Here is a 23,372-nt window from a genome sequence, read left to right as displayed (position 1 = left end):
ATGCTGGAGGGTTTTTTTCCCAAAGAAGCTGTAGTCTTTTTCTGTCCTGACAAGACACGGCCCTGACAGTAAGCAGCATGAGTGCCTGGCACTGGAGTCCTTCCCCTGTGAAAGTGGCAGCAAAAAGCAATAGCATTGCACCTCCTCACTGCAAAATGCAAAGCAGTAGTGAAATGTAAGAGCCTTCTGCTCTCCCATCAAGGTTTAATGTGACAATTTCCTATTGGAATTTATTTTGGTGGCCTTCCTTGGGTAATTCATGCTGAGCAGTTATTCTCCTGCAGCTACAGCATCAGTCAAGACATTGCTGAAATGCGAGTTTCAGGTGGGGGGTACTCTCTGGAATGGTTGAGGTGTGAGTGTGTTGTCCATACTGCCTATCTCAGAAACTGATTTTATTTCTCTCTCATACTTGTTGTCTCATACTGTTCTTTGTAAGAACAGGAGGCCTGGTTATAGCATCAGGGGAAATTAAACTGACAGAGCCAATTTGTACTCATAAAATAAATAAAATTGGCCTCTGGGTTTAAAGTGTGTGATTTCCTCAGAAGGAGGAGGAAGAACAATTAAGATTGCTCACCAGATTAAATTCTTTGCAATCGCTTGTTTTCAAATAGCCCCTTAAACATGAGGAAATATCCAAGAAAACGATTTATTTTAAAAAAGTATTCATTGCAAAAAGGAATTCTGTCAAACTGCCTTCCCTTGCCGCTATGACCTGTCTCTGCCAAAAATTGAAAATTAGTTTGTGGGCAAGCGTGATCAGTCTGGCAGCATAGATGGGTGGGCACTGCTCAGAAAGCTGCCTTCCCTCGTATGAGATGTGCTCTCTGGATCTCTTCATCCTGCTGGAACCATGCAGTGAGGTCAGAAATGTTTTCCCTGGAGAGAAGCCTGGGGAATGGAGCAATTCACTTAAAAGTGAAAAACCAGTGAGTAACATACTCGCGTTAAAAGCCTTACCATATGCCCTGTATTTTTGTTGTTTTACTCTGGTTCCTTGCACAGGATGCCCTCTGATGTTCACCACCCATATTTAATCCTCCACTGGTTTGGTAAGGGTAGATTTCCAGAGGAGGTATGAAAAATGAGAAGGAGATCCTTCAAACATTTAGTAAACTCTAGCAGTTGTATGCATATTCACTACTTTTGCTCCAAGCAGCCAGCCTTCTGGGGCACTCTCCATTTTACACTCCCAGACAGGGATGTGTGTGGAGATGATAGTTTAAAAATAATGTGCAGAAATGGTGGCTCTGGGCCTGTCAGACCTTCCCTCACATGCAGACGACTTTGCTGTCACACAGAGGAGAAGAATAACACTTCCTCCAGTGAGGTGTGTGTCATGAAAAGACTGTTGATGCAGGAGGTAAGAGAAAAGTTCTGATACTTATTTTTTCTTCCACAGTGGCACATCTTGTGTTTAATAGTCATGTAAGGATGCTATGCTATGCTAGTCCAACAGACTCAGAAAGTCAGGTAGGGAATTTACTCCCTGAACGGGAAAAGGATGCATGAGACGATTTTTTTGGTTTATGCTAAGCTTGTGTATATTTTCCATAAAGAGGAACCTTCTTTGTTTCCTCCCCCTGCTCCCCCTTTTTAATATTCCTTTTTCTTTTTTTCCCTTTTCCCATATGTTAAAAGGGAAGAATTAGCCATTTGCAAGGTTGTAGCAATGACCCTGTGGTTCAAGTCATGCAATCACTTCCAGTGTGAAAAGGTGTTTGGGCTGATAGGGAAGCATCTGTGACCTGAGGTAGCTGAAAGGGATTGTGAATGCTGTCATTTTGTTACTGTTTAACCAGGAGATATAACACTGCATACCACTGCTTCTGCCACATTTTTAAAGAATTTATTTTGAACCAAAACCATAAGTTGAAAACTACTGCTAAAATCTGGGATGGCCTCTCCCAGAAACATAGCATAGGCTGTGCCCTATGTTTGGTGCCTTATCATGTATTGTGAAGGTTCACAGAGCAGGGCTAATTCAGATTAAAGAATCTCCCAGAGTGAAGGGCCTGGCAGAGAACATGGTGTCACCTATTTAAATGTCTTTGACTGGTTAAGCTCTTGCTGACAGTGATGTAAGGGACCCAGAGGCATACTGCTTATAGTCATGCAGAAGAGGTGGTTAAAAATTCTGATATGTCAAGAATCTTTGCACTTCAGAAAGTTAGAAGGAATCATTCTGAAGTTAAAAGGATTCATTTATAAGTATTCTTGGACCACTTTGAGTTAGATTTCTTAATTTTTATTTGTTTCTTAATTGTTCAGCTGTTTCAAGTTTCTGTTCAAATTTTTTGTTTCAACCAAGAACACTACAATTTTTATTTCTTTTTTAAAATAAACTTTGGAGGTTTTTGGGTGGGGCTGATGTTTTAAGGGGTAAAAAATCCCCAAACGACAAAAAATAAGAAAAGCCCCAACTTAAGCTGATGACAATGATGAGTGTGAATTCCTGAGAGGGAAAAGGCTGTTGGTTTATCTGAGGCCAGGTGTAGCAGAAAAGGGTTTAGCAGGGTGTATCTGCTGCCTTTGCCACTAAGCTACACTGCTATACTGAACACACCATAAGCCCATTCATTCTTGCAACATACCAACAGATTTTCCAAAACTGGTTGGTATGAGAAACAGGTCACTTAAAAAAAAAAAAAATCATGGTACAGCTCCTTTAAGGTTCAGTGCAAACCGGGCATTTGCATGTCAAATGGACAATTGCCATGAGTCTGTACCAAACAAGGGTGTTGAGCTCCATCTCCTGCACACCTGGGTAGTGCTCCAGTTACAGCTCTGTCCTGCAGTGACCCCCCAGGCATGTGGGGCTTCAGTCACCTGGTGTCACAGAGAGCACAGAAGATAAATATCTTGTGATCTTCCGCTCCTTCAGTGACCACAGATGAGGCAGAGTTACCTAAACTTCGTATTGAATCAGTAATCAGCCATAGAAATTGCATTTTAAATCTGTTTGCACTTTATTTAAATAGAGTGTTTTATTTCTCCATGGGACACTAATCCCTCTTTGTAGTGTAAAATTCTGGGATGATCCAAGGCAATAAAATAGCTAATACTGTGAAATCTGTAACTGTGTATTAAAATATGTATCCCTCTACAGTTCAGATAGTGTGGGAAGTGTTACATGAAGGCGCACAGTATTTCCTGTCACTTGAGGCTCACCAAAGCCACTCTTAGCTTAGGACTTGTTGAGTGCCTTTTATTTCTTTTTCTGGTGAGAACCTTATTTACATTCTCTTTTCATAGATTCGTTCAATAGGTGGCAAGGAGTTTCTTACCCTACCCATTTTAAAAATGTGGAGGCTTGACTTGCCTTATTTAATGTGGCTCAGGCAGGTTGTGGAGCATCTGATGAAGTGAGCTACTGCTGCCTTCAAGGGTTCTCCTGCCAAAAATGTCACTTTCATCATTGATGGTAAAGAAGAGTGGTGTCTTCCTTTTGCTTATGCCATAGAAGAAAGAAAGCATTTAAATACAATATGTAATTCCTCACGGGAGTAAAATTTGCTTGAGCTGTGTCATTTGCAGCATCATGCATGATACTAAATTCAAGCCATTTTAACCCAAAGTCCAGAGGGCCTTTGCAGGGGATGTCTGGTCAGCACAGCTCATGTTTTTACCTTAAACTATCAAGCCTCCAGGAAATTTAATCCAAGGGTACTCAAATGTCACTAGCCCACAGGCAGCAGTAATGAAGAGGTACTGTGCTGTAGAAAATGTGCTGCCTATTTGCACCCTTCTAAATTTGGGTGGGGTTTTATTTGTTTGTCTGTTTTCATGGGTGGGTTGTTGTTGGGGGTTTTTTTGTTTGTTTGTGTTTTGGAGATTTTTTTACACTCCTTGTATCCAGTTATTTTCCATGTGGCTGGTACTTTCCATACAAGCTATGCACCCCTACCCTGACCTGAGTTTTCTGAAAATGCTTACCAAAGGTGGCCTAAGCACTTCAGTTAACATTTCAGCCTCTCCTGTGGAAAGTCAAGCCTTTTTTTTTGTTTCCTGATAGGTAAAAATTACTGCTAATTTCCACTTGGAGCTTGTGTCTTTCACAGCAGCCCTTCATGTAATTGCTGTTTCTTCCTACTAAGCCGGCCACATGCTGGGTTGTTGGGTTGTGGCTCTCACGGTCAGCCCCCTTCCAGCCTCCTGCCAGAAAAAAAAAAAAAACCCTAACCAAGACATCCAAACAAAACCCAAATTAAAAATAAATAAATAAAATAGAAAAAGAAAAAGGAAAAAACCCAACCAAAAATGAACCTAAAAAATGAAAAACCACCCCAAAAATACTCAAACAAACAACACTACCATCAAAAAAAGTAAAAACAATCCCAAGCAAACCTAACCACAAAAAACCTACAACAGTACAACAGTAAACTCCTGCTTATGCTAGATGAAAACAGGTCTGTTGCCAACACAGTGCTTTTGAAAGTATCTCTAAGGAGGTGGCTCCCTTGCAGTTAAGTGAAGTCTTGCTTTTTCTATGTAGTGTGAACTGGCATTTTCCTTGTAAAAGAGACTCTTTGTGTGAATGGTCTGAGTGTATGGCATGCTTTTTTTTTTTTTTTAAACCAGGTCTCCCTTAGCCTGTGACATTACAGTACTGTAATGAGCTGGGGAAGGAATTTGATTTAACAAGCCAAAAAAAGCTAAGGCCTTTATGGAAAACAACATGTTTGGGGTGTGCTTCAGAGTTTTACAAAACAGAGAGAAAGGAGCAGCTAAGGTTTCTGACCTGCCACACATAATCTATCCTGTTTAGTCTTTATCTTTCTCTATCTTTCTCTATTGGGAGGAGTATTTAAAATACCACTTTTCTAGGTAGGACTTGTGGAATTCTTTGCACTGTAGCTGGTTTGTTCATTGTGAGCAGTAGTGAAATTTACAACTTTCTACAGATGCAATACAGGAGGATATTGATTCTAAAGAGAAATATACTTTTGTATATCCTGTGTACATGATAACTAGGAGAACCACCCAGCACATTCAGTGTCTATAATCTTCAGACAACACTTGGAAAGTCTTCTGGCTGAGTTTTTGGTTGCTCTGAAGGGGTATGTTTCCCACTAGTTGGATGTGTTACCCTTCTTGACACTAAAGCAAATTGCAGTTCATAAAGAGGCTTTCAGGGTGTCTGTTCAGCTTCATCTTTTAGTTGTTTAATGCTGGAGGAAATTAAGCATAGCACTGTGAGCAGTCACAGTGAGCACTGACGGCATTCCTGGGTTTTATGGCATTTGATGCATGCTGTGGCACTTAGCTGATACCTCTGTTCATGCACTGGGATACCACATTCTTAACTCTTGAGAAATGAGGATGTATTTTAGGGGAAAGGATCTGGAAGCCAAGATGATTTGCTCTCACCAATGAGCCTGTGCTTTGGCTTTTAGGTACACAGACTCTGTAGCTGAAGTCTCATACAGTCAGTTCAGGTACTGAAAACTAAGCTACTGCTTGTGTAACATGCTAGTAAACAATACTCTTTTGAGAGGGTCTGGTCTTTCCCCCCTCTCTAAAGCAATTTGATCTGGAATGTGTCAAACTTGTGTTTCTACAGAAAAGCAAGATGCTGCTTGCTGTTTAATGCTGAGCCTTTTTATGACTGTTTAAAATAGCTCCAAGCTAGCATTTCCTATCAAATAGCAAATTGTCTGAGAAATGCAGCAACTCTTAATATAACAGTTTAGTTGGCTTTAGTGATCTTGCCAACATTAAATGAATTAATCACTGTTTATTTAAATTTTCTATAATTAGGTAAAAAAGAACCTACAACTGAGAGACTGGACAATCTGAAAGAATTTTAAAGCAGAGCAGTTTGAGCTGGAATAGCCAGTTCAGTTAATACTGTTTTCCTCCACCATTATCTTAATTCTCCACATGCCAAAAGAGCAAGCAGTGAATGCCTTAATCAAACAATATTATAATGTAGTCCAGATGTACTGTAGGTCATTTTAATCAATGCCTTTTCATCAGGAAAAGAAGGAATAATGAGTTTTGCTTGGAAGAGGGAGGGTAGCAGGGGCAGAGGGACAGGAAGTGGTAGGTGCTGAAAGGAGATGTCCCAGGGATTTCTCAACTACCTTCTCCCAAATAAGGAATTTTTTAAAAAATCCTATGCAAGTCTCACTTTCAATGAAATACTCTCCTCTGGAGACAAGAGATGACTGGAATGCATAGTTTTTGTTATGAGCAAAGCGTAGATGAAGTTGCTAACTGTTCACAACTCCAGACTCACATGGTGCATCATATTTATAGCCTAGGGACAGCAATGGCATGTAGAGAATTTAGCAACATCCTCCTTCTTATAGACTACACATTTGGCCTCTCATTAGCAAAACTGTTTTGTACATCTGTAGTCTGACTTTCTGTTAAATATTATTTATTTGCTGGATATTTATTGAAATGGTGTGTCAAAGTCCATTGAAATGGTGTGTCCAACATCCTGGCTACACTGGATTCATCATTTAATGACAGCAAGTTTCATTTTGTTGGTGTGTATTTTTGAAGGGAGATTTTTCTACATGCACCATCCATAAAATTAAATTACATGCATGCCCTTAGAGGGAGAACCCTTTGAAATGCACTTCACTAGGGTTGCAGGGTTTTGGCTCTTTATAAAATCTCCAGCTAAAATCTCCAAATGCTGTTTTCTCCATGTTCTGTTTCTGGAAAAAGGGATTGGGGGTGCATGGGTTTTTGTGTGGTGGTTCCCTGATGGTGCTGGGCCTGGTGACACGGAGGAGGGCGTGACTCAGGCAGGGGAGGTGATGTGCCAGTGATGTGCCACTCTTGTTGGAAGTGGCTTCTCTTCCCACTTGTGTGTGTAACACTACTAATGGCAGAGACTTCAGTCATATCCTTGGACCACCATCATACTTCCCCTTCTTCACTTAGATAATGTGATTTTTGAGCCACTACTAGGCTAGATATCCCTTTTTTTTTTCCCTGTCCTTTCAGTTTTCTTTTTATAATGTTCCAGTCATGGGCTTTTGCCTGAGTCCGGAGGTAGCAGCCTAAAATACATTTTGTTTAGAGCTAATTCTAAAAAAGGACCTTTTAAGGCCACTACATGCTCTCTCTCAATAGAGACTTTTAGAGGTCTCTAGCTTTAAAATAATTCCATTTCCCTGAAAAACTGGGAAGAAAGCAATCTGTAGAGTGCTTAAGCTGGCTGGCTGGTTGAGCCCTCAGACTGTAACCTTCTCAAGACTCACTGCTTGCAGTAAATAAACATTGCCCTGTTCTTTGTGCTCCTGGCAGAGCAGGCTATCACTGGGTGAGAGACTGCACCAGGCACAGTTACGTAGGCATACCTTCATTTAAGGAGATTTTGCTGTGATGGGTCTTAATCTAATGGATGAGAGCAGCTGTAACAAGTGCTACTGATAAAGACAAAACATCAACAATAATTCTCAACTTTCTTCAGCTGTCAGAGAAACAGATGTTTGGCTTTACATTTCTGAGCATAATTTGTTCCTTTAGCCCAGCATAGCCCCTGTGGCAGTAGCCCTGTCAAACCCCAGTAGGTATTGAACAGCCATGCCTTTCAGAAGTGCAGGAAGTATTAATTAGGCTTTGGGAAATAATTAAGAGCAGCATGACCTCCAACAGTTAACATTTATGAAATAGAGAATTGAAAGTGAAAAATCTTCGTCTTTATTGGCAAGAGTCTGTAGGTGGTTGTTTCAGTTAAAGCATTCAATTCCTACTCTACTGCCCTTGAAAGCAAGTGGTCAAAGAACTCCTGAAGAGAGATCATGTATCTTTTTTTCAGAAAATGCAGGTTAGGCTGCCATTTGTGAAATATTTACCGAATTGTACCAGCTGCTGTATCCTTAGAAGACTTTAATACTAATACATCTCAGAAAGCCTATTGGTTTGTTTAAGGCAGGTTTATCTCTGTTCCTCACATCTATTAAACAGGTTTTCCTAGCAACCATAATACCTGTTCAGAGAGCAAGTGAACTGTATGGCCTTTTGTCTCCATTTACTGCCTTCCTCCTGCCCTTGCCTAACCCAAATTCTTTCCTCAGGAGGTCCCTTTCTTATTCACCAAAATGATTAACATGCCAGTATTTTTCTCGAGATCTCTCATTTACATAGGAGAGTTGTAGATTCATTCTTTAGATGGAACAGGAACCCTGTGCCCCCGATGAAAAGACTAAGGAATTTTCCCCTTGTCTCTATTCTTTTTCGTGCAAGCGACCGTAAAGGTCACTCTTTCCTTGTGCTGACATTATCTAGATGGGTTAGAGAGTATTAAGAGCAAGGCTTAGTTTAGCGTCCTTTCCCCTCCCCGCTGGGATTAGATCATGCTTTATCAGTGCAATTGTTCCATCCTCGATATGTGCAAGGCAGATTTCAGCTGCAGCATTTTCTGAAACTGATTTTTCATGCATACATTCAGAAGTCGTGTTGTGCTCAGTATTGGTTTTAGGCTCTCTGTTAAGCTGAACATTTCTCTTTCCTTATTCAGCTGGGATTTCTCCTGTTTCATTTGACAGCAAATCAGAGGTTGAGTGTGAGAGAATGCTACTGAGCAGCCAAGCCCTTAGATCAGCTCCACCAGCACCAGCTGAGTGGGGAGCTTACCCAAATGGACTCCATAAATGCAGTGGTACAGGACCTCATCTGTGACCTTCAGTTGTGAAGAAGAAATTCTCCTTCTGTTCCTTAAGAATTTTATTATGCATTGAATTGCCTGCCAGGTGTGGACAGTTTTCTGATGTGTTAGTTGGATGGGACGCTCCTTATTTCCCCACCAGACCACTGTGCTTCCTTAGGCAGCATTGGAGGCTGCTTCACAAAATCATTTTTACCAGTTTAAGTGACTTAGCACCACAGCCTCTTTAAATCAAGTATCCCAGCTGTTGGAATTCAATCTTGTTTCAGCAAAAGCTGATTTTAGAGACAATCCGTGGAAAAATAAGCCTGAGGAAAAATGTGTAACAAAGTTAAAAATTACTAACCATCTGTGCTGGTGCGCTTCATTAACACAGTAACGTGGTTTATATTGACCTTGAGTCCAGTCCTGTCCCTCCGTGGCATTGGTTTGTTTCCCATGCCTCCATGTAGACTGTGCTGTCCTTTCTGTCCTAAGGAACTGAGTGAAGCAGCATGAGAAATAATAGCACTTACTGGTGCATTTTAAGTTGAGGTAGAAATAATTTTGCAAGCAAAATGAGCATCAGAAGTGGAATTTGAACTGATGAGAGTGATGATAAAACCATTTTTCTGGATGAAATGTGTTCTTTTGCACACATTTACTGCTCTAATTCAGTTGCACTTTCAGGCTGACCTACATTACAAGAAGTCAACAGTGCAGAGAACAGGAGAATGGCCTTTTGACTGCAGGTTCTGGTACCTGAAATCATCACCAATTTATTGATTTCTTGGGCTCTTCAAGCTCCTGTTCTCCCTATATGCAACTGACTGAAACAGGGGTGTGACTCTACCAAACAGTGCTGCACTTTTTTACTTAGAATTTAATCAGAGGCTCCCGTAATTTCAGATTTGTATCTCAGTTCTGTAAAACTGAACAGAGCTTTCATAGCAAAGCTATTAGTATCTGCATCTACAGCACATGAATATATGTTGCTTTCTGTATTACCAGTTCTATAACCTCATGCTCTAATAAACTCTGCATTGTTTTTTTGTTATCAGAGGTGATACTTCTTTTCACTCAGCAGTAAGCAGCCTTTTGTCCCTAAATATTAATTTCATTATAAATCACTTTGTCCATATAAGTGCTTTGTGCAGTTACAGTTCTTTGCAGGAATTAAAATATTTTGTAAAAATAACTCAGTGTTTTATTGTTGCTTTTTTACAACAGCTGCACAAGCATTAAAGAAGGAAGATACTTGATTTTCTAATTGCTGTAGTACTGGTTGAAATGTAGTTATTAGGCTTGCAAATTTTTAACGAAGAACTAGATCTGTGTTTTTAGGAAGCAAGAAAAAGTAACTGGTGTGCAAGATCAGCTGGTTTCCTATCAGTAGAACACCTCTTCAATTTATGTACCCTGGAATTAGTAGGAAATAGTAAGGTTTATTGCAAATTTGGATCCTGACTTACTCAGGAAAAAAATTCACCTATTTGTTATTGAGGGCACAAAAAAATTACAGAGACATATATGGAAAAATACTGTATCAAGTGAGTGTGTCCTAATCATTAAAATATCCTGTCACACAATATATGTTTATCATTAAAGTAGTCATAATTCTTGGGCCATTTTTATCCTTTTTTGATTTATTACAGCAGCAAAAGGAGATTGATTTGATACTATCATATGGGGAAGCTAAAGCCTCTGGCTCAGATGGAATGAGAATAATATTGCAGAGCCTTTCACATGTTTTCTGAATGAATGCAATCACAACTTTTTTGCTAAAACATGAAAAAAGGAAATAGGAAAACCATGTAAAAATGTCACACAGCAAGCTCTTCAAGTAAGCTCTGTCTTTTGGCACTGTATCCCCACATCTCTTATTACTCTGTACTGCTGAAGAGCCCCTCACTGCTCCTTAGGGAGAGGTAGTATGAAATTGGATTGATTTTTGTTGCATTTGAATGTACTCTTGTGATTTCTGAAGTGTTAAGGAGAGAAACCAGCATTTCACAAAGAAAATATTGTACTGTCTGGCTACCTCAGAAAAGTCACAGAAGAGCATAGAGAGTTGCTTGCAGAGAATGTCATTGTGACACTTAACACTAACACATTTTAGAAACCAGATATTGTTTCAGTTTTTGTATTGTAGACTCTATATAATGCACTGTGAGAAGCACAGGTCAGGTTTTGCTTTTTGTGTGCAAGTAGGATTGTGAATGGAACTATTCAAGGTAGTGTCAGCATGTGCCTAACATTCTTAAATTGAAAATTTGGCAGCAGGCTTTGAGGATTTTTTTTCCCCTGAAACTTGAATTGTATTTTATTAAGCAAAAGCTTGTAAACTTTTTGGACAACACCTCCCCTAGCAGTTTTAAAACCTTCAGATGTTAGTATAAAATACTGTATGAAAAAGGGAGACCTTTTTGTGTGGGAGCAAGAATACAACACTTTGGGTTTGGATTTGGGTCTTTCTGTGTTTTGATTTGGGTTTTTTAATCAAAATGTGTAATTTCTGTAGGTAATGTGAGTAGAAATCCATTCTTTCCTTGAGTTCCACATCATCATCTTCACCCCTTCTGGGATCTTTTTGAGCTTTCTTTTCCTGCTACTGCTTTCTCTTGACTCACCCAAATAGGAAGTTTTCCAAAACACAAATGTTTGGCCCATTTCTTCAGACTTGAAGAAAGAGCCTTGCTTTGTGCACATTCTGGCACATTCTTCTTCGTCCAGGGTGGTTCACCACATTTTTGGAGGGGGTGGGGTGGCAGCTTCCCAGTGAGGCCCTGCTGAGGGAGGGAGTGAGCCATTGTGAGACAGGAGCTTTGGGCTGGCAGAGGTTTGGGCTGTCATTCCCACTTCAGATGGGGTGGGGTGGTGGCATCTGTCTGAGCACCTGCTGTGTGGTGGGGAACGTGAGCTGTGAGGGATGGATGCTGTCACCTTTTTCTGGTTCTTTAAGAACTGCAACACTTCGGGTCCTACCATCCTTCTACAGAAAATGAGTTCTGCAAAGACTTGCTGTCTGTAGCAAGCATGGAGCAGCACCTCTGCTGGCTGGGAGGTTTGTCTGGACAGGGTGTCTGTCTGGAGCCAGGTTCAGCTGACTTTTTTATCTTTGCAGTGTTTGAGACTGGCTCCATCTGTTATGCAGGTGGTAACTGTGTTCTTCAGAAGAGTAAGGTAAATGAAAGCAGCTGCTCTCTTGAAGGTTTGCCAAAGTCAATCTCCTAACAAATCCATCATTTGCTTTCTTCTTAATTGCAAATAAGACAATCGGAGAGGCAGGCCAAGACAGTAAGTGAAAAGGGAGAAGATGACTGACATCAGTGAGGAGGTCTGGATTAGCCAGTAAATCATCTGCAAATGAGGTTTTACTACTAAAAATGCTTGATGCATGGTGGGCTCAATAGTCAGATTGAAGTGAAGAGTGAAAGGGTTGAAGAAAAGACTGGTTCAGTGCTGAAGCAGGGGGAGGAGGAGCAAATGAACTACAGGACATCTCCAAAAGAATATGAAGGATGAAGAAATGGAAGGTTGACAACGCTAACAAAGCCAGGAAACCAACAGCATCAAAAGCTGTCCTGAAACCTGGCTGGAGTGATTATAGAAGCCTGCAGTGAGAAAACTTGCAGATTTTCTTAAACTATGAAACCTCTCAGTTGTTTAATCCTCTCCTCTCCCTTCCCACCACTGCCACTGATGCTTCAGAGGAATGTTGATCTGACTCAGAAGGATTGCCTCCCACTTGTTTCCATAGGCATTTTTTGTTGCGTCAAACAAAGGAAGGCACTGGCAGCACGTTTGTTGGGTCTTGCTAGTAGCACACCCACATTTTATTCCTTCTAAAAGAGCTGATTGCCCAAACACTTACACTTTTGTAGATAAAGAATTCAGCCAAAGAGAAAATATGCTAATAATTTTCTAAGCTGCTAATAACTGTAGTTTACTGAAGTGCTGCAACATTGTACAAGTGACACTAATTGCCCTGTTGCATCTTGACTTAGACAGAAATGAACACACATTTAGAGACTGTGTAAATGTAACAGCAACTTCTGGAAAATCGGGGTCTAAGTAGTTAGGGGCATCGCTGTGAATGCCGTGTGGCTGACTGCAATTAGGTTTGAATGCAGCCCTTTTTCCATTCAAGGTCTTTGTAATGGTGCAGGCTTTGAAAAGCCTTCTCCCTGTAGGCGGCAAGTACAAAGCTGCTGGTACAGGCATACGGAGGAGCAAAAGCAGCCCCCTGGAAAGCTCGCCTCCTTCCGCCAGACTGAGGCACGGGGGCTGTGCTGTCCACTGCCCCCGCTCCAAACCTCTCCCACCCGCGGTGGCTCATCCCACCTCTGCCATTTTCCTACACACAGATAGTTATCCTGGGCCTGTCTTGAACAGCTTTGTTTTGCCATCTACTTCTGTCTTTAGCTATCTCAGTTCTCTTCTTCAAGTAATTCATCAGTAGGTTTATTTCTGCTCCTGGCAGGAGTGTCTGGAGAATGGTCTTCATTGCCATGACCTCACAAAGTTGTCCCCAGACTCTGCCAAAAATGTTTTGAGGAAAAAAAATGATTCTTTGAAACATATCTATTTCTTCTCCTAGCAATCCTCACTGGCTTCTCTGTCATGCTGGGAGTCCTTCATGCTCAGTTAATAACCCCAGCACAGAAAGGCTCCTCCAATAAGAAGCAGTGTTTCCTCATAGGTTTTACTGCATAATTTTCTGTTTTGCTACATAATTACATGTCCTACACTAATTGCATAGACACATGCACTTCCAGAATTACACGCTGTCACAAATACACGCCCTGATTAGACTGTTACATTGCATGTGCCTGAATTGTGAGTTATGGACTGCAGCTATGTCAGAGGATGGGCTCTTACTTGCTAAGCAAAAAATTACACCTGCGGTTCTCTTGTCGATCTTGAATATCCAAATATGATGTGAACGGGAGTGGTTCACACATTAGAGCCGTGGTGGAAACAGATGTGCTCTGTTGAATGCAGTCTCTGGGACAATCAGGTATATTTCCAGTTCTGTGGTGTGCAGCTGCGAGAAGCAAAGGAACAAGGGGCCCTTTGGCTCTGGTTTGGCTCTGCAGGGAGATGTGTTTCAGTGGCAGGAGAGCACATCTTCACTAACTGGTTTTCTGTCCTTTCAAGATGTGTTTTTGTAGCTACAGAGGACGTAGTTAGCTACCAATGTCACCAGTGGCTTTGATCTGTAAGATTAGAAGCAAGTATTAGTGGGAGCTTAATTGCATACCCATGGTTAGTGTGACAGGGGGCAGCTATCAGTCCTGCACTTTGCAGACTGCCCTGGGTGCCACCATACTCCTTTTTGCACCAGCAAGTCAAGCAGGGAAGATGTAAACCCAAATATCAAAAAGGTATTGCACTTTTAAATCCTGTCACCTGAGTACCTGTTCTGTATGTGAAGCCCTGCCAGCAAATCAAGAGCAATTCTTGCCCTTTCAGGTTAAAAGAAGCTTTTGTCTGTGATTCTTTCTTTCCCTCTGTGCCTATTTGAAAAAGTAAGCACTTTTTATACTTACTTTGTATTTGTTTGCAGAGTATCTGATTTCTTGAATATATAATTAACAGGACTAAGGAGGAAATTTGCCACATTTAGATATTTAAATGATGAAAAATACAATAAGCTTTAAGAAAAGAACTGCTATAAACTTCAGTTGGAATATTTCGAAGTTCAACAGAAAATGAAGAAGTTAAGCAAGTAAAACCAGTAAAGTTTGTCAAGTAAAATATGTAGACAAAAGCAGATTGTTTGTTTTTAAAGTTTATTTTCCAACATTTTAACACAATTAGGAAGAAAATATCTAATGGCCAAAGCCAGCGTTTTCAGCTCTGTACAACTACATAATTAGACAGAAAGCTCTTGAGAGTGTTTTTAGAAAGAGCTCTTCTAGGTGAATGGCTGAAATTCCTTAACGTGTGTCAAATGCATTTGACTGCCTGTCTAAATCCAGTGGCAGTGTGATTGTTCAGGTCACTGGTAAGTGCCGTTGTGCTCCTGTTGATCATCTTCTGCTGCAGTGTGTATTAATAGTATGCTGGATAAGTGAGTGCATGGCAGGGTGACTGTCAGACGGTGGTGGTCTTGTTGATAGCCACTGATTTCACAGGTTTTGATCAGTGCTGTTTGCTTTCAAAGTCAGTGCCTCACACATAGAAACACATATGGAAAGACAGAGACATCAGATACCACCTCTCTGTTTTAAAAGGTGGGTCAAAGGGAATAATGTACCACTTTTGGTTTTCATGATTTAGGAAGTTAGCAAATGCTTTTTGAAGAACCATGCTCCAAATGTCCTCTTTGTTTTTGGTGTTTTGGATTCTTTTTGCCTTTTAGCAGTGTAGAATTTTTGAGAAGTTAATTGACGTAGTAGTAGTAGTAGTAGTTCCTTCGGACTACTCTCAGGAAGTTCATTAGGCTGCTTGACCAGTACAATCTGCCTATATATGAGTGTAAATAGTATTTATTTCAATAACCTCCTTGTGACCAGAGGCAACACATCAGGGAGAAACATGAATGCAGTACATCTGCTGGATGTACAGACCAAAGAAGTGGGAGGGAGGATACTGTGACTGTGGCTCCTGTCACGCTCCTTGTGGTGTTCTTCATGCTGTGGGAGTTGCAGATGCTTCCTGTTTCCCAAGTGCAATTGTGTGGGTTTCCATGTGGGATGGAGAAAGACCCCATGTCTTTCCAGCACCGTGTAATTCTACTCCATGTTTGATGACCAGGACTGAGCCACTGAGAATTGAACATTCCTTACCGTTGCCGCATTGTTTTTCCTAACTTGGCGAGAATCACCAGCTCTTTCAGCGCATCAGCATCTGTTTCTGCAAAGTACAGGCATTAATATTTTCATCAGTGGAAGCATTATAAAATTTCCATTAGATGTGGAAGACATTTTTAGAGTACCAAGATTATAGCTGTTGTGTACTGCATGTGCAAATCTTTGAGGAACCTAAACTGCCAAGTTACTGTCAACTTAGAAATTCAAAGCTTACTTCTGGTCACAGACCAAGACACAGGCATGAAATGTCTGTACATTTAATGACAAAGTCAGGATGGTAAGCGAGTGTGAGATTCTTAAATGAAAGTTAGTTGTTGTTTTAGTACCTTTTCCAGCATATGGTATGATAACTTCCTATTTTTTTGTATTAATGGCTTGCCTTGCTTTCCCATGCTCTGAGGGAATGCTTTAATCTCAACTTTATGAAGTGCTGGGATTTGTTTTCTAGATGGTATTTGCTGTGCAAAAAACTAGGTGTTCATTTTTTATGACTCCATAATTTTGCTCTCTTTTATTTTAGAAATCTTCCAGAATCCCTGAGGATGACATCAGGTTAAGGAAAAACAGAGACCAAAACTGTGCCAATTTCTTGGAGCCAGCTACTGTGCTTGCTACAAAAGAAGAGAAAATGGAAATTGAAGTTCCAGTTTCTGAACATAAAAGCATCACCACAGTGGCTTCACCACATCCCATAGACAATCCAACCCACTTCTTTTCTCCTGCTTCCAGTCGAAATGGACTTAGGGACAGGCATGAATCTCTGGACAGTGAAGTTGCTAAAGAGATCAGATACCTAGATGAAGTGCTGGAGGCTAATTGCTGCGATTCTGCTGCAGACAGTACATTTAATGGGACATCCTCCCCTGAACCAAGTGCAGTCTCTATTATGGATGGTTCAGGAGCATCTGCTAATGTCAATAAGGAGTCAGTACCCAGTGAAAGGGAAGAAAATGTAGCAGACAAGCAGGCATCCTTGGAAGCTGAGCCATGTGAAGCTAGTATAATAGATGAGAACCTGAAATCTAATGGCCATTCCTTGGGTGGACTGAAAGAAGACACTAGGGAGAGTCTGAAGGTGCCAGGAAGTCCCACTTCTTCAAACAGTTCTAGAAGATCCTCTAAGGATGGAGAAACAACTCTTACAACCCTTAAGAAAGAGGCAAAGTTTGAACTGCGAGCCTTCCATGAAGACAAAAAGCCCTCAAAGCTCTTTGAAGATGAGGAAGAGAAGGAAAAATACAGAGTCCGCAAAGTAAGACCATCGGAAGAAATGATGGAACTTGAAAAAGAAAGAAGGGAGCTCATTAAAAGCCAGGCTGTCAAGAAAAACCCCAACATTGCTGCCAAATGGTGGAACCCTCCTCAGGAGAAGCCCCTGGAGGATCAACTGGATGAAGAGCATCTGGAGTCTCACAAGAAGTACAAGGAGCGCAAAGAGAGGCAGCAGCAGCAGCAGCAGCAAGGGGCGGCACCAGCTTCCCCCAAACAAGTCAGCTGCTCCTCTGTGTTGCCAGAACCAGCCAATATCAAGAAAGAAGATATTGTCACGGAGCAAATTGACTTCTCAGCTGCCAGGAAGCAGTTCCAGCTGATGGAGCATTCAGGTCCATCTCAGGGTCAGGCCCCACCAAGGCGGTCAGGAGCACCCAAAATGTTCTCCATCAAGCCCTTCTACAAAAGCCTCAATTCTCCATCCGTGGACAAGCCAATGTCCTCTGTGACAAGACCCGTTTCGGTGTGTGGGCAGGCTGGACAGATTGAGGGTAACAATGCCACAGTTGTCAAAGCACAGAGAGTCTCCTGTGGCTCAGAAGATGACAAAAGTGCTCAGACTACCACGACTGAGACAGCAAGGGAGTTACCTTGCAGTGATAACCCCAGAGCTGGACCAGCCTCAAAACTGTGGGCGGAGGATGGAGAATTCATGAGTGCAAGGGCGGTCTTCACAATGGTGAAGGATGACGGACAGGGAATTCTTGACCACTTCCCAAAGTCAGGCAGCGCCTCTTCGCCTCCAGAGGAGCTTGACTCCGGTTTGGATGACTTGTCTGTCAGGTCTCAGGATACCACTGTCTTGGAGACCCTTTCCAATGACTTCAGCATGGATAACATAAGTGACAGCGGTGCCTCCAATGAGACCATGAGCGCCCTGCAGGAAAGTTCTCTAGCAGATTTCTCTCTGCCACAGACCCCGCAGGCCGAAACGCCGGCTGAGTGCAGGGCTGAAGGCATATCCAAGTCTTTCAGTGACCCAGGCTGTGATTCACCCTCCTCTGCCTTGGCAGACTCCATGCTGATGGACGAGCAGCTGGAGTACCAGGCTGGCCTGCTGGTTCAAAACGCCATCCAACAAGCCATAGCTGAGCAGGTGGATAAAGGAAACCCCAAGGAAGAAGAAATCCCAGCAGAGAAAGAGGTCTCAGCCAAAGAGCAGCCAGCCAGCACCGGGCCAGCTCCAGCCTCCAAGAAGCATCAGAACCCAACGTTTGAGCCACCCCAGGTGTCTTCACCAGTTCAAGAAAAAAGGGACACCATACCAAAGACTTCAAAAGAAGAAGACTCAGGACTCAGGGAAGGGAAGAGTTTGCAGCAGTCACCCATGTACTCAGCCAGCCAGCCATTCCTTGTGGAGGAAAACAGGCATGAAGTCAGCTATTTCAGCAAGTATTCCGAGGCTGCAGAGCTTCGGAGCACCGCCTCCATCCTGGCCACCCAGGAGCCTGAAGTGACCGTGGGCCCTTTCAAGTTACGGTCAAGGAAACAGCGGACTTTGTCAATGATAGAAGAAGAGATCAGAGCTGCCCAGGAACGAGAAGAGGAGCTGAAGAGGCAGCGGCAGGGTCTGCAAATGGCACCAAGCCCTGTTACAAAGAGTGCACCACCCATGCCCACCAGAACTGTGTCTTACAAAACTGCACCAGGTAAGAGCCCAAAGTGTCAAAGAGCAGAAGTGAAATGTGACTGAAGGGTCAGGTACGGTTTAATTTTATGTCATTTTTAAATGAAAACATTGTATTACAGGGCATAATACAATGGGCGTGGGAGAGCAGATGACTTCATCTGCCTGGAAACTGCATGGGACAGCTTAATTTTCTGTCCATGAGCACACCTGCAGAAGGTTCTGGTTTTTCACAAATACAGCACAGAAATGCAGATTATCCTTGCCAAGCCCCGTTCTATTCACCCACTGCCACATTGCAGCGTGACATGTCCTCGCTGTGCTGCTCAGACCACCCACTGAAATTTAGGATCATCTCAAGGGGGACAGCAGCAGTTTATGCAGCTGTGTGGCTGTATGAAAGACAAACATCCAAAGCCTTCCTCAGTAGGCTTCCTGTTCTCTTGCACATCATTAGGGAAGTGCAAAAGTAGTGGAGATGTGCAAATTTTGGGGTAAGAATCAGATTTCTTTTTCTGTGAATTTTGCTTCCTGTTTTGAGGTCTGGATGCTAATGAGCTTTGTCTTGTAAAATGATATCCAGAGCTATGAGTTGTCATGTATTTTAGCTGGTGTTATTCACTACTGAATTAAACAGGCATCACAAATAAAATGTTCAATAGATTCAGTGGAAGTCCTCTTGACTGATCACTTTCTGTATTTTTTTGCTGACCTTCACAGCAGTTACAGCATATCTCTCTACTCTTTCCCCTTCTCAAGAAATAAGTTCAAGCACCGATTATATTCTAAATATAATACAGAAAAAATACATATTAAAAAAAAATAAATCCAGAAACACACACTAGGCTTATTTCTGTGTAGTGATTTTTGTTAAGCATATACCTGCACAAGCTTTGCAGGTGCCTATAAGGTTTATTAACAGTGGTCATCGTGAAAAAGTATTAATTTTACCAAAAATGCATACATCCTGTCTTTTTTTCCACTGGTGTAAATACGAGCCAGTGGTAGTAATTTTCTTTTGAAAGTCATGGTTAGCTTGAATAAGATGCGGATTTAGTCCATTACTGGAGCACATAAATAGTGAATACTTTGTTTTGTTTCTCCTGCAAAGAGGATGATCTTAGCATGTATTTTAAAAAAAAATGTAGTAAATATCAGTCTTCTTTTTGAAGTGTTGTTGTTATAACTCCTCTAGTATAGCATTTTCCATAAGGGTCCTCTCTAATCTGAGGTATTCTGAGAAATGTGTGATAAGATGTGAGATGCAGGGCACCGCAGACATCATAGGAGGACTGTTTCATTAAAGTGTGCTCATGATTGTTCAGAAACAAGATAATCTGTAGCTGAAAGTGCTCAAAATGGGGCAGATAATGATTGTATTTTACTCAGAAGTGATGTTGGATGGGCTGCTGACACTAATGCTTGTTTTAAGCATTCTGGGAATGAGCTTCTGGGAAAAGAGAAAGCATACTTCTGCTTTCTCTACACAACAAGGCATTTACTTTGTGTCTGTAAAAATGTTTGTGGGAAATTACATTCTAGAGAAAATTATAAACTTCTGTTTATAATGAATCATTCCAGACAGTTTCCTTTAAATGTCCAACTGCCATATGTTCAAGAAAGAAAATTGGGATCTCTTAGCCAATGACTCAAGCTACTGCAATTTGCAGCCAGTGACAAGGCAAAGAAATAATTTCTAGGAAAAGATGAATATGTAGCAGTGTTTAAGAATGTCATTGATCAAAAAAGCCACAAAGAACATTGCCAAAGTTCTTCTTAGTTCAAGTAAGAATCTACTTTTGGTAGAAGACTTTCTGAGCAGCTCTCAGCTGCAGGACGTCAGCTCAGCACCCTTAGCATTGGAAGGTGAGTAAACCTCAGTTTATCTCTTCCTTGCTGTTTCTTTAGCCAGCTGTATTGCTGTTACTGCCTGCAGGCATCCTTCAAAACAGGGTGGAGGAACACGGTGTGTCCCTTGAAGATGCAGCAACTTCCCTTTTAATAGTTACAGGATGTTTTCTATATTTGTGAAAAAAAGGGCAAAATGTAATTTAGCAGAGTCGCAAACATTGGGCTGTTAGGATGGACAGAGCAGAGGTGTCATTACAGAGCAGGAAAGAAAACCTGCTTCTGGTAGGCCCAGTTTGGAATATGCTGTGGAATATGTCTGGTACTGTAGTATGTACATCTAGTTTCACACAGAAAAATAATAGTAATTCTACTACTGATGATGATGATAATAATAAGGAAGAAACAGAAGTATTTCTGTCAGGAAATTGCCTTTTCCAAAGACAGAATTGGCGCTTAAATCAGGATACCTCAGCAGAAAGGGATTAATGGGTCAAGTAAAAATTTGAAAAATCTGTTTCTAATCCTTAAGTGTGGAAGTGCGTGCTCTTTTAATAAGGCAATAATAATAATAATAATAATAATAATAATAATAATAATAATAATAATAATAATAATAATAATAATAATAATAATGTTATCATTATATAATAATAAATATAATAATAAACTTAATTAGCAATGGCCTAACACTCAATGGCTGTTTTTAGGTGATGGTCTGGGCATAGTAGCTTTACTAGGATTCTTGGTATTCCCTGAATTTTATTACTGCTGTTCCCCTTCACTGCTTTGAACCAGGTGGATACTCACATAGGTAACATAAAGACAAGCCATGAAAGGGGACTACAGTGAACTGCACTTAATTTAACTGAAGTGTGGCATATTAACACAATGCATGTAGGTGTATGTGTGCAGTAACTGCTAATAACTTTGGATAGCAAACAGGCTAGCTTTACTCACCCTGACATGGAACTTTGATAAAACTGATGGTAACACTCAGTTTGTCTGCCGATCACTCAGCACAATCCAAAAGGTCTCTTAGTAATAAAATTCTGTACTGCTAACAATTATCCTTTAAAATTTTTTGTTGATTCTTTGAAGCAACCATTTAACCCATCTCACTATGCTGAATTTGAGACACAGTAATTTCAGTGGAATGTGTACATTGGAGACCTGCTCCTGAAAAGGTGAAGATGAAGAGCCTATGTGAATTTTTCCCAAAAAGTTGGGTCTTTCTGCATGAGGAAACTCAAGAAAGAGCAAGAAAGTGCCAGTGTATTGCTGTAAGGATAGTCACCATGGATCCTGAAGTATTTGTGGAGCCCTATTTAAGCCTGAACATTTCCTGTGTCATTCTGCAGCAGCTCCTGCTGCACTTGGCATGGTGTGAGCAGCTGCACAGCAAGGTGGTGGTTTCCTCCAACAAGGTGCAGGTGGTACAGCATCTCTCCTGGGCAGAGCATTTGGGGCTGTCTGATAGTATATTTGAACAGGATGGTGAGAGTGTGACCTGAGAAGAATCCAGGGTAAGCATGGTGATGTAATTCTCCTGGATTTTGTTATTCTTTTTATTAGAAGTAATTTTGACTATGAAGGACTTCTATCTAAGTTCCTATAGTGCCTGTCTTTGAGTAATTCTGTTCCTCAAAAGGAGGTGTGAAAATCAATACAGGAGAGGTCTTGGCTCAGTGAAGGCTTTTCATCTGAAGCCAAACCCTTTGTCAATATCTGCTGTCTCATGATTAGGGATGAGGAGTATCTAGCAGAAGAAGCTGCCTGAGAGATACTTTGAGAAGCTGCCACATCTGTGTTTTTGGTGCTTGTCACCAGAGTATTGCCAGGTGAGGCAGAAGGCACACTGGGTTCATCTACAGGCACTCAAACACTTGCTCAAGCATCAAGCAGAACTGCCCACCATGCTCATCTTCTGTTGCCCTCAGCTGATGAACTAAATAAGAGAATTTCAGTGGGTGGCGTAAGCCTAGGGCAGGAGTTGCAGCTTAGAGATGCAAACAGTTTGATACCTCTGACCTGTAGGTAACTGTGAGGGATGTGTGTGTGCTGTCCTTTCCTTTCTTCTCTCTACTTTTTTACCTAAGTGGCAGCTGTGGAGTTTAAGCCTGTGTTAGAAAAACCACTTCAGCCTTAAAACTGTTTTCCACTTCAGTTTTTTCTCTAATAAAGACCTATGTTTAGGAAGCTTCTCAGGTTCAGCCATGGCCTGAGGATACTGTTTGTGTGTGGGAAGACAAGCAGAAACTGTGGGGCAAGATATTTTGTGGTCATTGCAAAATTTTTAATGCCTTGTGTGTATGTACAGATCAGATATAACACATATGCATGAACTCCCTTTTAAAATCAGAATTTTGAGAAAGGCTAGAGCAGAAAGAAATGTTTACAGAAGATGCTGTTTCCTCACCCCTTTATAGGCACTGGTATGAAAAAAAAGAAAGTTAATAATTTTCTCCAAGGATTCTTCCGGAGTGCTCATCAGTCATCCCCAGAATACTTCCAGGAGTCCCTTAAGAACATACTAACCCAGCTCGTTTGCTACTTGCTTTCTTACTTCCTCCCTATTGGAGGATGTCTGTGAAGTGAGAGAATCTTTGAGAGGTTCTTTGTTCACTCTTTTCTTGTTTGTGATTTTGCATATTTCATTGCTTACCTGGTGCTCAGGAAGAGCCAAGAAGCCCAGGTTTGACCTGGTGTGGTAATGAGGCTCTGTATTACTAGAGGGATCTTTTTTTAATTGTACTTCAGCAATCCCTTGACTCAGCACAGACTGGTTTCCTAAAACAATCTGTCCTGCTGAAATATCTTATTTTGAAGACTTTTATCTGCTATGCAGATGTCTTAAAAAAAAATTTCAACAGCATCTCTAAAAAAGTAAATGTGTGTATGTAGATTTGGGATGCTATAGCCTTCATGTAAGTAGACACATGTATAATATGTGTACATATACACACACACATACACATGCAATACAAAGCTTGGAGTCAATGATTTTGAAGGTCTTTTCCAACATTAATATTTTTTTGATCCTGTGTTTATGAAAACTGATGGACTTTCCATGCAGGGCGAGCAGTCCTGCTTGAAGATATACCTTTTTTAAATGGAAATCCCCAAAACCTACCATTCCCATTGCTTCCTGGACAAAGGGGTGTGGCTCTTTTCAGCCACTAGACTTGTCTGTAGA

At 41.3% G+C, this 23,372-nt stretch overlaps 1 protein-coding gene across 4 annotated transcripts in view; it reads left to right on the top strand.

Annotated features, from left to right (window-relative positions):
- PALM2AKAP2 (PALM2 and AKAP2 fusion) overlaps window positions 1-23,372 on the top strand; it is a 265,867-nt gene that overhangs the window by 227,910 nt on the left and 14,585 nt on the right. For 3 of the 4 annotated variants that reach the window (XM_056513037.1, XM_056513036.1, XM_056513035.1), the window contains one exon: window positions 15,950-18,350. In XM_056513037.1, the coding sequence (XP_056369012.1) occupies window positions 15,950-18,350 (2,401 nt within the window). Of the gene's footprint in view, window positions 1-1,304; window positions 1,367-15,949; window positions 18,351-23,372 lie in introns of all 4 variants that reach the window. The other variant, XM_056513038.1, reaches the window with a different exon arrangement.

This window comes from Oenanthe melanoleuca, chromosome Z (assembly GCF_029582105.1).
Source record: "Oenanthe melanoleuca isolate GR-GAL-2019-014 chromosome Z, OMel1.0, whole genome shotgun sequence".
Lineage (NCBI taxonomy): Eukaryota > Metazoa > Chordata > Aves > Passeriformes > Muscicapidae > Oenanthe > Oenanthe melanoleuca.
The sequence above is the reverse complement of the archived record's forward strand: the minus strand, read 5'-3'. Positions and strand labels throughout refer to the sequence as shown.